At 40.5% G+C, this 14981-nt stretch overlaps 1 protein-coding gene across 10 annotated transcripts in view; it reads left to right on the top strand.

Moving 5' to 3' along the window:
• The window catches only part of NAXD (NAD(P)HX dehydratase), a 52425-nt gene that overhangs the window by 20529 nt on the left and 16915 nt on the right, over positions 1-14981 (top strand). For all 10 annotated transcript variants that reach the window (XR_007208154.1, XR_007208151.1, XR_007208153.1 and 7 more), the window contains one exon: positions 2271-2379. Coding sequence is in view for 7 of the 10 variants with exons in the window: in XM_048328171.1 (XP_048184128.1) it covers positions 2271-2379 (109 nt within the window). In the remaining 3 variants the exon portion in view is untranslated. The remainder of the gene's footprint in view (positions 1-2270; positions 2380-14981) is intronic.

Here is a 14981-nt window from a genome sequence, read left to right as displayed (position 1 = left end):
AGATTCAAAATCCATCAGTTACTTTACAACATGTTTTTATAGCTGATTTTGCGATGCAGTAGTCATTAGCACTATTTTTAATCTCTTGACCCTTCACATCTTGGATTGCTTCTTGATGTGAAGTTGCAGTGGAGTTGAACATAATGTTGGTAAAATGCTTTGAAGATTAAAAGCTCCACAGTAGGTTTTTATTATTACCAGAGGCAAAGTGTGTGGGAGTGGCTTAATATTGGACTGTTTATTTCCCAAGAGATGGCTTTGTTTTGAAAAGTGCACATTATCAATTGAGTTTTAGACAAAATTATCTTATTTCAATCCTGAACATAAATAGATTGACAAACTTTTTATCATTAGATTATTTGCATGAGATGTTTGTAGAAGAGCAGAGCATTTATGGTACTACCTATGGCTCTGTTCTTAGCTTATATTTAATGAAGATTTTTTTTATGTATTTGGCTTCTACTATCCAAAGGTATGTTGAATCCAGACGTCCTTATATATATATAGTAGTATTCTTACAACTACATGGTATATAGATACATTTATTTGACAAACATATATTTTTTGAGATATATATTGCTCTTCAAAGATAAAATAAGTTCAGTATGTGAACAAAGAAAAGTGGTCTGCATTCAGAAATGGTGATGTTTCATGAGAGTTTGGTTTACAGGCAGTTTTTCACATATTTAACCTACCATATATTAAAGACCTGTCTTTTTTTTTTAATAGTTCTTTAGGTATTTCTTGAATCATTTTTATTTCCAGCCTCTGTATACATCATAAACTGATAGGTGATGGTACAAAAAAAATAAAAAGAAAAGTGAGCTGTTTAATAGTCCTCAAGCTGCTGTGGTTTCCATGAAAGGTAGAGGAGAAAGGAGGGAGCTGCAGCATTCAAATGGAAATCCAGCTTGCTAAAACAGGGACTGCTCTGGGGACAGCGATGTCCTGCCGTGGTTCAGTGTCTCCCTTGCCCTTGCAGCAGGTCGTTGCTCCCACCCAGCAGCCTTGTTCTGACAGAGCTGTTGTGTGGTGTCAGCACAGGGCACCTCTGGGCTTTCTGAGGCAGCTGCTGTCAGCAGAGGGGCTGCAGGGCTGCAGCCAGGCACCGCATCCCTGCGCCCTTGAGTGGGATGCCTCGCTCCCTGCAGCTGCAAAAGCTTTGGCCTCCTGGCACTTGCAGAAATCATTGTGGAATTTGCTGATTCTGCCAGACACAACCTAAACACTGGTTCCCAAGTGGTGTGTCCCATCAGGACAGCTGTTGGTTATGAAAAACATGCAGTGGTTTTCATCTGTAATAATACAGCTTTGTTGAAGCACTGCAAGCTTACAATATTCTGAGCAATACTGTGAAGCAGTACCCCCTTGCTCTGCCTACAGGGAGCTTTATTCCCCTGTGCTTCAGTTAAAATGTTCATTTATTGTTGTCACCAATGCCAGAGGTGGGGAAGGAGGGAGGCTAAATTTTCCCTCCATACTGTCAGTAAGGATTAACTGGAAATGCTGGGCAGTGCTTTCAAAATATTCTGACCTATTTACACAACAAAACTGATCAGAACAAAATAAACAGCTCTGGTCAGTGGCTGAATGCTGTATTGTGGCAGCTATATTTGGCAGTGAATTTTCTCATCATTTTTCTAATGTAGTCATAAACCAAAATGCTATAGAAATTTTAAGCTTTACAAGCAGATAATGCCCATACTGAATAGCTTGTTTCTCCTGTTGCCTTTTGGGGAAAGGGGACAATTTGGCTGTAATTCAGTTGGAAAAAATGCTTATGAAGCAACTGACAAAAAAGCATATGAGTAGATTTATCATTCTGCCATGTGGGGTAATAAACAATTGCATCATTTCCAGCAAGCCGCAATATATACCTGTGAGATGGTGGATCTGTCTCCACGGTATAACCTCTGCAAGGAAGCATTAAATAGGGAATTGTGACAGACTCTAAAAATTGTTGGTTTCCTGCTTGGATTTTTTTTTTTTTTTATTTTGTAACAACCATAGTGGATACTTGCAATTACCTCCTCATTTTTATGTGGTATCCCCTAAAGAATGAATTGAGAGAAGTTTTTCATTTTAGCTATTTGGACAACCATTCTATATTTCCTGGGTCACAGATTCTTGGTAGTTTGGAGGATAAAATTGCCTGGTACTGAAGACAGGAAATCTCTCTTTCTATCTTGCATCTTGAACTCAGTTTTTGAGAATACTAAAATGAAGCCTTTTTAAACTTGCTGGTTTTTTTTTTCCACATTTCCATGCAGTGATAGTCCCAATGCTGTCCATGAGGTGGAAAAGTGGTTACCACGGCTGCACTCGGTTGTCATAGGACCTGGCTTAGGTAGAGATGAAGTTCTACTTGAGAATGCTAAGGTAATGTGCATACTGATACTTTATCCTGTGTCTTCATGTTGAATTTTATTAACCATTCCTCCATTTTTCATCATAACACAAATGTTCTTCATACAGTTGCTAAATATCAAGTTTAATAAAATATTGTTGACTGAAAATTACAGTTTCTATCCATGGTTTTCATTGTTAAACTGTAAGCTTCAGTCTGAATTTTGGGCACCTGTATGGTTGTTCTGATTTGCTTTTGTTTAGCTTGTGAAAGTCACTAATTAAGAAACAGATGTTGGCATATCTGGATAAAAGGCTCTGTGTTTTGTTAGGTGCAAAGCACCAGTACGGTAAGTACATAAATACGGATTTGAGTTCCTAATTTTCAGAACCATGTTTGACAGCTCATATCAGATGCACCAAAGAACAGGGACTGTATCCCCTTGCAATAAGAAATAATACTCCTAATTATAAAATGTTGCAGACTTCTACTTTGGATAAAGAGAGAATCCTATTTTCTGTCAAGCCTTAGTGGAGAGCTGAAACAGGAGATTAGATTGTTTTTTACTTTAAATAATATGTACTTAGACCATCTTCCCGGTGATGTTTTGTATTACTGTCAACACATCTTTGCATGTTTGAAGTGTACCTTTCAGTCTAATGTCAATCTAATTTTGTGCAATTCAGTTTTTTTTTTCCTGAGCAGTATTACTGAATTAATCAGTGGCACTAACAAGTAGAATATAATTTACAGAAATGTTGACAGTTACACAGTGAAATCATGAAACAGAGCAGGCAAGAGACTGGAGAGACCACACTATCCAAGTGTTTAGAATACCTTGAGAACTGCGAATGGTGGTTTTGCTGGGATTTTTTTAGAGAAAGTTGCTGTTGGAGTTTCTTGCTTCTTTAATTCTTTTTGGAAGGAAAATGTATATATTATGATACAGAGGTGCAAAACTAATAAAGATAAGAAAACAAAGGAAAAAGAAATTTATTACAGCTGATGAAGAAATCAAATTCTGAGTGAAAAATTTTAGCAGATTTTATTATTTTTTGGAAACACTTTTTCAGAATTTTTTTTTTTACAGAAAAAAATATTTGGGACAGTTTTTTTTTCTTGGCTTAAAAAAAATAGGTTTGATGGGATTTCTTCCTAAAGGAAAATAACTTTAAACAAAAGAAAACAAGAATTCATTTAGAATATCTAAGATAAACTTCTTTTATGTCAGAATTCCATCCAGGGTTTATGTGCTTATCTGTACTACAGAAGTATCTGGAAGATTTCTTGATTGTATTTTTTCCTCATTGCTAAAATTAGTATTGCTTTCTTAGTGAATTACAAGCATACTTTTACTTTAGTCTGGCTGTCCTGTGTAAGCCAGCTTAGAGAAACAAACCCTGCCAATAAAGACAAGGCATTTGGAAGTTACTTCATGCTAAAATCTCAGGGCACATTCATATGAGCTGTGGATCTGGCGTTATTAATTTCAAGTCACATTAAAGCTCAAGTTCTTTGTCTCCACTGTAGTTGTGTAAGTGTTCATTAGTTACCCAGTGCTGAGGCTTTTAACATGCCATTGGGGACAAGTGAACCCTGGCTGCCTGTCTGAGGAAGACTGGTGCTTTTCTGTGCTGAGGGAAAGCTGAGTCTCCCTCTTGCTTCAGCAGTGAATTTTAAGTGTCAAGAAAAAAAATCTATTTTAAACTTTTATAGGAGGCTGGCTTAGTATAAAGTTTTCTGGTTTCCCTTTAAGCTAACTGTGGCATACGTCATATGAACACAGGGCTGGGAGGTAGGTGAGTGTCTGCTTTCTGGTCAGCATTTTGTATCAGAGTGGTGGTGATGGTGAGATACAGCTTCCCCTCTGCTTCCTCCTGCCCCTTTTAGGTGCTGAGGCATACTGTTCTGGAATCTCTCTGATGCTGTTTGTATGTCAGTTCTTGTCAGTATTGTGCCAGCACATTGCCAATTAATGTGCTTCTCCAAACAGTCCTGTTTGGGCTGCTTCTTCTTTTGAGCATTGAGAAATTAAGAAATTAATTACTAGTGCAGTAACCTTCAATTTCTGGTGTATGGCCAAGAGACAGTGTTGTGGAATAGCCTGAGTACTTGTTGACCAGATGGTGCATCATCTCCAGATCAAAGAATGCTTTGCTTCCTCAGCATCTTTAGTGTGTCACCTGCCTCCCTCATTCTTGATGCCTGCACTGTTCACTGTGGCACTTGAACTCCTTTCAACAGTCTGATAAAAAAAACCCACCTTGTGATCGTTTTCCTTTGATTTGGTTTTTTTTTTTTTGCTTGATCACCTTGATAGTCTTTGAATGCATATTTACTGGCTTCGTGTGATTTTGTAGGTTTGGCTGTAATTCCATTTACAAGTCCTGTTACAAGAAGCCACTCTGCAAGTTACATCCTTCTTTTATGTGCCACTTGTGTGGGTCTGTGCCAGAACCCTCACATGCTGTTACTCAGTTGCTTGGAGCTGATGCTCTGTCAGAGCTTTTTAGCCATGGGTTTGTAGGACCAGGAACTGCAGCCTCAGAAAATTCTCCTAAAGGAAGCATTTGTTGTGTCCTGATAGCTGTACACCAGGATCCCTTGCAGATGTGGCAATTCAAGTCTCAGCCTGATTAGACCCTCCAAATCCGAAGCAAATAAGCAGTACGACCTGCTTCTCTTCAAGAGAAAGGAGCAAAAACACATTTCTGCGCTGTTTCTCAGCTCTGGAGTGTGCAGATTGAAGCATTTCTGCTGCCCATACTACTTCAGACTTTTGAAATACTGTTACCGCATCTGATGTGAAGGTTGGCCACAATGTCAACTTTCCTGTAGGGAACATCAGGCCATCTGTTTTTTCCTTTCAGTGTCCATGATTGATTCTGGCCAGAGATACCAGTATGTTATGTCACCGAGTTCAGCTCAGTTGGAGTGTTGCTGCTGGTGGTTTAGCCTGTTGAGAAAGAGTTGAGCTGCCATGTGGAAGCAAGGCTAAGATCCCTATGACTGTGCTCTGTGTAGAAGCAGAATATTTCTAGAGCTGTTGGATATTCTTTTTTGGATATTTTTTTCACACAGCAGCAGTGTTATGTTCCTATCATATCTACCAATCACAATTTACTTCATCAGCTGTTGTATGTATGTTTGTACTTCTGGCTTTACTCTGAGCTGATTTTCCTTGTAGGAGAAGCTTGGAAGTAGGGAAATTTCTGCTTGTACCATCAAGAGCTGTTTTCTTAGGTGTGAGAACCAGGTTCCTCTGCTGCAGAGTGGTGAGTGCAGCTCCCAAGAGGACTTGGTTAAAAATACAGTATTCCTTGCATAGCCACCTGGGAGGGCAGGAGGTGCTGCCTAATGCTCCAGGATGTTCTGCATTCTGCTGCCACCTAGCAGTTAGGCAGTTACAGGCTGAGTCCTTCATCAGTTTCCACCCTCTTGCCATCTATTCCTCCTGGGTTTGAGGTCAAATGGACTGATACAGGATTGCTGGTGGAATAGCAGTTACTGTTGGGATTGGGTAGAGAGGCATTCATCCTTATGAAGAGCCCTCTCCTTAACTGAAGTCTTCGATGATGGAATCTTCCTTGCTTGTCACTGGGTTCCTTGCCTCTCTCCCTGAAGTGCCAGCACTAAGTCCCACACTCTGGTCTTCCAGACTTGCTGTGTCTTGCCTTGCAGCCATGAAGTCAGAATGCTGTTATCAGCAGAGGATGCTTGCTTTCCTCCTGTAGGAGAGGTAATGATTAATGGCAAGAACAACTCTGTGTAATTCAGATTACACGATAAAAATCAACTGGGTTCTCAAACGATATGCTTGTTCCTCTTGCTCAGTTCTCAGTCTTTATTTTAGCTTCCAGAACATGTCAGGAGTACCAGCCTGGATTTTCTTTCGGCTGAGGCCCTGCCTAGCTGCTGTTTGTGCCTATTGATGTTGCTGTTTTTCTTCCCTCAACTCCCTTGCCCAGCAATGCTTCCCTCAGCCAGTCATTTGTCCTTAAAGATCTCTGCTGTCTCTTGGGATATAAATTTCAGTATCCCATTTTCCACTCCTTGTGTCATCATCTTAAGGTTCTGTTAAAATGTCTTGGCTGTAGTTAACATCTACATGGTGAGAGAGGTTTGGGCCCATGTCACAGATCATCTCCATCGGATGTGCCCAGAGAGAACCCATTTGAGATTTTCAGATTGGTGGATTCTCAGTTCCTTGACTGAGGCATCAGCCTGTCTGTGTTTGGTTAGTTGGATTATTTTCCCCCTCTCAAGCCTCCTGCATTAAAGATTGAGGCAACACTTCACAGCCCTAATAAGTTGTGGGAATGGGACCAGGTGCTTCACTACACTATCTGCACTAGTTTTTTGCAAGATCAAGAGCACTGCAGAATACAGGGCCACCTGTTGTTATCATATGTGTCTGTTGGAGTTAAGTCTGTCACTGTGGGCCTTGAAAAGGATTTTCCTCTTGATACCTAAGTAGCCCTCTGAGTTCTCTTTGTACCAGGTGTAAGACACCTGAGAAGCATCCCAGGTGAATGCTGCAGGTGACAGATTAGTAGTATTGCCTGTGGTACCTACCACCATGTACAAATATTAACTGACGGAATGTATTATTGTTTGGAGTCACTGCTCATGGCAACTCTAATCAGCAGAAGAATTATTTTCCAGAAACTTCATTCTTTAGTGTGTGTCGTGCATTTGCTTCCTCCCTGTTTATACCCTTTGGAGGTTCTTGCTGCGGGGATTCAGCAGTTCATAGGGAACAGAAGTAGCAGCGAGGATATGCCTCTTTCTCTTCTCAGCCCTCAGCTTGGAGTGGATCAGGTAGCTTGTGGTGGCCGATTGACCAGTGGTACAAGGGACAGAGAGAGAGCTCTTGGTACGGCAGTCTCTGGTGCCAAAGACGTATCGGTTATGGTGAGGGAAAGAAGCCTCTCGCCAGGATGCCATGTTTGGTTATGGTAATGTACCCCAGTTGTGATTCCCCAGTTGGCTCCTGGTGCTAGCCACACCCCTGTACTTAAGCCTGAGCTGTCATGTGCTCGGGGTCATTTGCCTCTAGAACCCTTCACAAGTTGTAGCAATAAACTGCTTTCTGTGGAACTCTAAGCAAGAACCCTTCTCAACTCCTTGCCGTTGGCTTAATAGTGGTGGAGCCAGCCCTGCATCTGTGTGCTCATGCATGTGAGCCACGGAGGTGGCAGGGAACCCAGTAATAGGTGGTGCCCAATTTGGGGCGCCATTTAATACTGTCCCTGCCCAGCTCTGGGGGATCCCTGAGAGAGGCCCTTTTGTTTAATACAGAAAGGAGGAATTGTGGTGACCGGTGAACATATATTACAAGGGACAGAGAGTTTTCAGTAAGACAAGTCCCTAGTACCACAAGAACCACACCGTGTTAGGGTGACCAGAAAGGCTTCTCCCAGGGTGCTTGTTCTGTTCTGTTAATTTATCCCAGTTTGGCTCCCCCAGTTGGCTGTCAGCCTCTACACCTTATCGCTCCCCCAGAGCTTCCTCATTGGTCCCCGTTCCCTAGTCCCACCTTTTCCCCAGATAAAACTGTGAGCTTTGGGATCATGTTTGTATTTGCCTCTGCAGCCTTCGACAGTGTAGCAGCAATAAATGCTCCTGGCAGAACGCACACAAATGCCCTTCTCAGCTGTTTGCTGCCGACTGTAACACCAACCCACCCGTGCGGCTGTGGGGGCACGCGGGACCCCACGGAGCCAGGCAGGGACTGTATTAGTAGCTGGGTCTTGTGTTTGGGCTACTGCAAGGGCAAAACCCAGTGGGATGTACGTGGCCTCTCTGTGACAACATGTGTGCTGTCAGCTTTCACCCAACGCCCAGCATTGATGCACATATGATGCACAAGTAGAATCCAGTGAAAAACTGATCTCTTGCTAGCCAAGCTTTGTTGCTTTCAAAAGGCCTGATGAGAGTCAGAATTTGTAGATGTCTTCGCCTAAGGGGAAGCAGTTGCTGGGATAGGATGCAGTTCTTTCTCTGTGGCGATGTTACTGGTGCGGATAAACCTTGGAAACACCAGCTCAAGGCAGAGATACCCTCTTGGTTATGCCAAGAAACTGCTGCTGCTTGTGCTAAGAACTGTTAGTATTCTGTGGCTTCCTCACAAATGTCTTGATTAGAAAAATAGTGTTTGAATATCTGCTAACAGTACCTTAAATACAGGTTTATGCAGCGTGCAAACAGAATTTATTTCTAATATGTATAATGGGTCTTGATGAAAGTCATTCACAGTGAAGTGGGATATTTATTTGCTTTCTGCATGTAGGCTTATATTGTTGTTTAACTTGATTTTGATACTTCAAAGCATTTGTAAGCAAACCACTGGTATTGGATATCTTTTCAACTCTTTCTGAGCATCATTCAGATAGAAATCCTAAAAAGAAATTGGCAGTGATAAATTCAGTTCATTAAGTTCATTTTAAGCATGACAAGTTCATTTTAAGTTTATGTTTATTTAAGACAAAGAACCAACAGCTGACCATGAATATCTTAAGCCAAATCTAGTTAACATAATCAGCTATAAACTGGAAACCTTGTAGAGTTTGCATTGTGAGTGCAAACATTCAGTGAATGAGAGCATGAGAAAAATTAATGCTTTTATTTATTCTGATTTAGATATTTATACTTTGGATTGCAATAAACAGGATTAATAATTAAAAGTGGATTTCCATGTGTTCAGGGCTGAAATGTATGTATAAATGTAGCTTCCCAAATGGTCTCTGGTTGACCATGATTTTGGGGGAGCATGGGCAAAAAGGAGTGCTCTGGGTTTTTTCATAACTAGGACAGTATTTCAGAGGCTTTTGCTTTTTCATATTGTATTGTATTCAGGCATTACTTTGGCTTATGTCACTTCTTTAAGAATTTAGCATGTGATTGAAGCTGATATTAAGAAACCGTTAGCTGCAGTTTTCCTCCATGGTTAAGGCAAATGATCTCATTTGGATTCAAAGAAGGAATCTACAAATGAATAATTTTCTTTTTTTTTTTTTTATGTAGAGTAGAACAGTTTTGATTAGCTGCCATCTACAATGTCTTCAGCTTTGTTGATTGTAACAGCTTCTAATATCTCCCAAAGCACTTAATGAGCCTGATGGTGTAGGGGGGTATTCTTTAGAGTCTTAACACCCTCTGCCTGGCTTAAGTGAAATATTTTGCTGTGCACCTGAAAAGCTGTTTTGGAAAACAGGGCCTAGCATGTGGTACTACAGTTAAAAGACAAAAGACCAACATAAATTGAATGGAGCATAAACCATGAGATGAAAAACCTATTTGCTCCAGAGGAGGGATAGTCATCTCTATTATGTGTTCTTCATTCACAAGTGGTGGTCATTCCTTGCATGAGGTTTGAGGGCTTACTGGAGTGATTAGTGAATTAGTGATAGGTATGCATACAGAAATACATAAGGAAAAAATCAGGCAATTAGGCTAGTTAAAGGTGATTTATATATATCTTTACCACAAAGAGAGATTTTGATTGTCTTTGCTGAATTTTGAAAGGAGGATGAGTCCTTGGATCAGTTTGTAGGAACTAATAAAAGCACATTTAAGAGATAACTGCTCATTTTCACCAGTGAGTCAATAAAAAGCCTAAAACCAGTTACTGAAAATATGGCTCTAATGGGAAGAATCGCAAACAGTAGAACTCCATTCTTAATTTTTTTCAAACTTCTTGCATCAAATAGAATATATTAAGGGCAACTTTTCCCCCTTGCCAGCTAAGACTGTAGCCTTGAGCACAGCCTGTGCCTGGGATATTTGCCTACTTCTAGCTGTGCAAGATTGCAAACTCCTGCCTGCCAAGCCCATTTTCCAGGCATCTCCACCAGAGAGCTGCATCCTGACCTCTATTGCAGCTGAGTCCCTGCTAACTCTGCATTTATCCAGACTTGAAGCAAGCAAGGCAGAAATGCTTCCTAGGGCTTTTCAGTGCCTATTGTAGGAATCAATTTGCAGCGTGTTGGGGTGGAACTTATTTGTTCCTCCAGGTCACCTTGGGGAGGAGGGCGTGTGGAAATGCTTTAAGCTGCAGCATGTACAGGAAAATTTTAGCTATTTTTTCCTTTTATCTCTCTTGTTTCAGACAAAACCATGGATTCAGGATTGCTGGATGAGAGCAGCATCCATGCAGAAAATATAAGCAATTATAGGTGGCATTTCAACAGCAGTTTCTGTTTCTAGCTTTCAGGAGAGGGTTCTTTGTAAAAAGGGCTGCCACTCCCAATGCGATGTTCTGCACGTTTGCATGTCTTTACCAAACCAGAGTGTGTAATTACATACTTGGCATTTGCAGGTTGCAGTGGACTGCACTTTCAGTGGGCTGAAGGCAAGGTAATACTGCGTCCTAAAGTGTTTGGATGTCATTGTGGTCAGCATTGTCCATTATTATGGCATGTTAAGGCTTGAATTTCTTTTTGAGAACATGAGTAGGAATTTTTCCAGGAGTGGGTCAAGACATGACTGCTGAAGGGACTGAGGAAATGCAGTGTTTGTTGCTGATATCAAGTAAAGCAGTCTTTCCTTTGCTAGGTAAAAAAATGACAATGTAAAAATTAATTACTGTTGTGGGATAGATGTTGCTTTATATATTCTGCTATTCCAGTTTTCTATACATTTCATTAAAATTCAATCGGATATTAAAATGACTGGCTCCGATTTCCTGATTCTTCCCATTGCAAACACCAAATGCCAAAGTTTTGTGTAGCTGAACCAGCTCATCAAGAAAAACCTAAGTAGTGATAAAACTGCTAGTATATTAAAAGTCACGGCAGGCATTCTGCTGCTAATCCACATCTAATTTAAAAAGCTGAAAAGTATATCTAACTTAGGTGTGGGCAAATCTACATAATTGTCTTTTCCATGGATCTGTGGAGAACCAGCTTTTAGGCTGTTGCATGTGGGCAGCATAAATAGGATGGGTGTTACTACAGGCTTGTTGGACTTGGGTGGAGAAGTCCAGACTGCAGAGTTTCTTTCCAAGAGGCTGTGGGTACTCGCTGTGAGAGCAGCACCTGTTCTCTGCCCCTGGTGCCTCAGCGTGGCTGCTCTGTGAAGACTTCCATGGCTGATGAGGGATCCTTTGGTTGTACTTAGGAGCTCCATGGGAATTTATTCCTCCCTCTCATGTTCCCCACTATTCCCCACGTGGCTGCTTCTTACAACCAGTGGCTCATCTCATCCCCATTCCCTTTTCCATAATACTTGTGGAAGAGTGTAGGAGTCCTGGATGTCCATGTTAGTACAGTGCCGGTGAATCTTGTGTTTCACAGCACAGCTGCAGGCTATCAAATGGTTAAATCGTACCATGCTTTTTTGCATTACTGTGCCCTCTTTCAGCAGTATCCTGTCCATTTGTTCCTTCAGGCTTCTCCCTCCCGCAGTCCTTTACAGCCTGAATAATTTTGCCTTTGTGTATGTGTTGTACAGGTGTCAGTGTGTTGGGGGTTTTGTGTTGTCAGGTTTTTTTGGGGGAAGTGTGGTGGTTGGTGTGTTTCAGTTTTGTTTTGGTGGTTTTGGTTTTTTTGTGTTTTGTTTTTGTCTTTTGGGTTCTTCTAAAGATTGGAATTTGGGTTTGGGAATCTGTTTTAAAATTCCCATGTGAAAGTTGGGACAGAAAACAGATTTCTACTACAATGAATGCCTTGCATCTAAGGGAATAGTTTCCATGATAATAAAAAAAAACCCACATACATTTTTCATCCTTACTTTGTAAATTTTTGTAATTACAGTAAAGGGTTACCTTTCCTCAGATAGACCAATGGTTTCTACTATGATACAACTTCTTTTTCAGTTCTTACTGAGTAGGTTGCTTGTGTAGAAATCCTGAATAATCAGTCAAAAAAAAAAAAAGTTTTTTCAGGAAATTGTGTATTTCAGGAGTAGAGTAGGAGTAGATTCAGGTTAATTTTACCCTCTCTGGCTTTCTTTACCTCAACTGCCACCACGAAAAACTGCAATCACTGAAATACTATTTTGGGCATTCCTAAAGGTCAAGTATTTGGTGCTGCTAACAAATGGTAATAACCATGAGAGAGTTTGTCCCATGGAGCATCTTCATGGGATTTGTGAATCCCAATTTCCTCTTTGGCTTAATGAGGATAGAAGCTTCAGATTTGGTCTTGTTATTCGGAGAGGAAACTCCTGTTACAGATTTGTTCTAGCATGAGTAATGCAGTCTTGCAATACAGTTAATCATCACTGATGTTAATAAGAGGGGGTGACGCTTCTTTCCATTTTCTCATGCAAATGTCACGGTTTCAGAGGACTACCAAGTATTTAGCCAGCTGATACAAAGAAGAATATGTCTAGCAAGAGATTGCCCAAACCCCATTATTAAGACTCTCAATATGAAAGGTAAGAGACTGAATTTTGGCCCTGGCTTTGAATTGCAGAGGAAGGATCCAAATTTCAGACTTTGATATCTTAGCTAGCCAGTGTGGCTGTAGGTCATAAGGTTGGGTGGGAACAGTGTATCATCCTCTTCTTCTCATCACTGTCCCCTCTGCTTTGTGACTCGTGCCAAGGTTGCCTTGTGAGTCCAGTGCTTCAGTTTTGGATGTCCTTGAGGGCTTAGGAATCAACTGAAGGAAGTGCTCCTTCCTTGCTCCAAGCTGAACCACCACTGTTGTAGTATAATAATTCTGTGCACAGAAAGATTGTCCACTGGGATATCCTGGAGCTAGGATCTTCAAAATCTTAATATTCAAAATGCTGTTTGAAGGGAAGGGGTGATGTCTTGGGCCTATCATTGATATCTCTATGTGTTGCTGTTCATTTGTCATTGGTGTTTGGATTTCAGCTTTTGTGTCTTAGTGACATTTCTTAATATTTTTAATTGTCAGTGTTATCTTCTAAATCCTTTCCCATAGAAATAATTGTTACATTGGATAAAACTGAACAGACCGTTTCTGCTCATACATAGAATTCTTATCAGGAACTGTTAAATAGGTTCTGGTTTGAGAGCAGAGTTAGTCTGAGATGTAGTAATTGGGCAATTAACAGTGAAGGTTCTTCTGTATCTACAGGTATTAACCAGAGAAATACATGCCAAATACTGAGGTACAAATACAGCTGAAAATTGATTTTTGCTTCCAGGAACAAAAGTACTCTGCACTGAAGATGTTACCATTATTGCCATAAACTCATCTTAATGCAAATATTTAAGGGTTTTTTTAATACAGTATCTGCAGAAGTAGAGTGTTTAGAAGTGGGCTTCATCTCACCTAATTCTTGGTGTCTAAAAATAAAACAGTAAAGTGTCTCTGTAGCTGAGGAGAGACAGGTATATCTGTTGGCTATTCATCCCACCCTGAATGTGGTGTGTAAGCTGCATGGGATGAGCTGCTCTCCAGTGGTGCTGTCCACAGTCAGTAGGAAGCGATGTCTCCTGTGAATGTTGCGTCCTTCAAACGTGTGGCTGTCTTACAGGGGTTCCCTGATCTTTACTGTTTATTACAGTTTCAAAGTCACCCCTTTCCTTCCCAGAACTTCCTCTCTGAGGTTCCTTGTCTATCTCCAGGCAGTTTCTGTCTGGGTTTAAGGAACAAAGAGGAAAGGAAAATGATTGCGATAGGGGCTTTTGTTTGTTGTTTGTTTTGTACTGTTTGGCATTTTTTTAAATCAAAAATGAGCTTTCTAAATAAGACAAATTACTTTGTATCCCCGGATTATTTGTTTTATAAGGAGAGAAAGAACAAGCAAAGATCATTCAGTACGTTAGATTAGAAACCAATACCTCAGAGACTTAGTGCACAATAAAAGTTGCTTGCCCAGTAGCTTTTACTTAGCAAGGTGAAATTTCTCTTTAGAGTAGAGGTCAAATGTTTCAGTATTGTGGATGTTTCAGATGTGCTAGAGATGTAGGAACTCAAAACATGATTAGGAAAAAATGCCTTATTTCTCTGGAGTGTACCAGTGATCTGGCCTTCCAGATGCTATTTACCTGTAGATACACTGTCATGCTTTGTAACTTCCACTTTTTTAAATCTTATACATACATTCTTTTGGTATACAATGGATCTTCAAGATTGCTTATTTGGGAGAGAGCAAGAGATTCCAGTAGCCAAGATGACAATTACGAGGAAACATGAAAAGGGGCCAAACAATAACGGCATCTGCCAAACCTTAGCTGTTTTGGGAACAGAACTTTGGCAAAATTCCTTCCCTAGATTGCTCATAATGCATTTAAGAGAATAGTTTGGAAGGCTAAGGACTCCTGAGATCTGGTGTCTTCCTTCAGACTTCCTTACTGACTGTTGGGGGAATCTTTTTTAGTTTTAGAAAATGAAGTGTCATGAAAGACTGGCTTACTGAAGCTGACATACTAGAATAAACTGGTGATTCATATTAGTGGGAAGTGGAGCAGTAATCATTTTAAGTGTACTGAAGGAGTTTGGTGAAGCTGCTAATGTACAAAATATTGTAATTATAACCAGTTAGAAAACCAGGTCGAAGTAAAAGGTATTTGTTTCTTCAAAGATTGGGGGAGGATGATCTTGCTGAGGTCTGAGTCTCAGTACCCTATGATATCTAATCAGAAGAGCTTAGTATGGTTCAAAAATAGTTGGGCTGTTGTATCTATAACATTCGTGTATACAAGGAAAATATA

The sequence above is a fragment of the Corvus hawaiiensis genome, chromosome 2, assembly GCF_020740725.1.
Source record: "Corvus hawaiiensis isolate bCorHaw1 chromosome 2, bCorHaw1.pri.cur, whole genome shotgun sequence".
Lineage (NCBI taxonomy): Eukaryota > Metazoa > Chordata > Aves > Passeriformes > Corvidae > Corvus > Corvus hawaiiensis.
The sequence above is the reverse complement of the archived record's forward strand: the minus strand, read 5'-3'. Positions and strand labels throughout refer to the sequence as shown.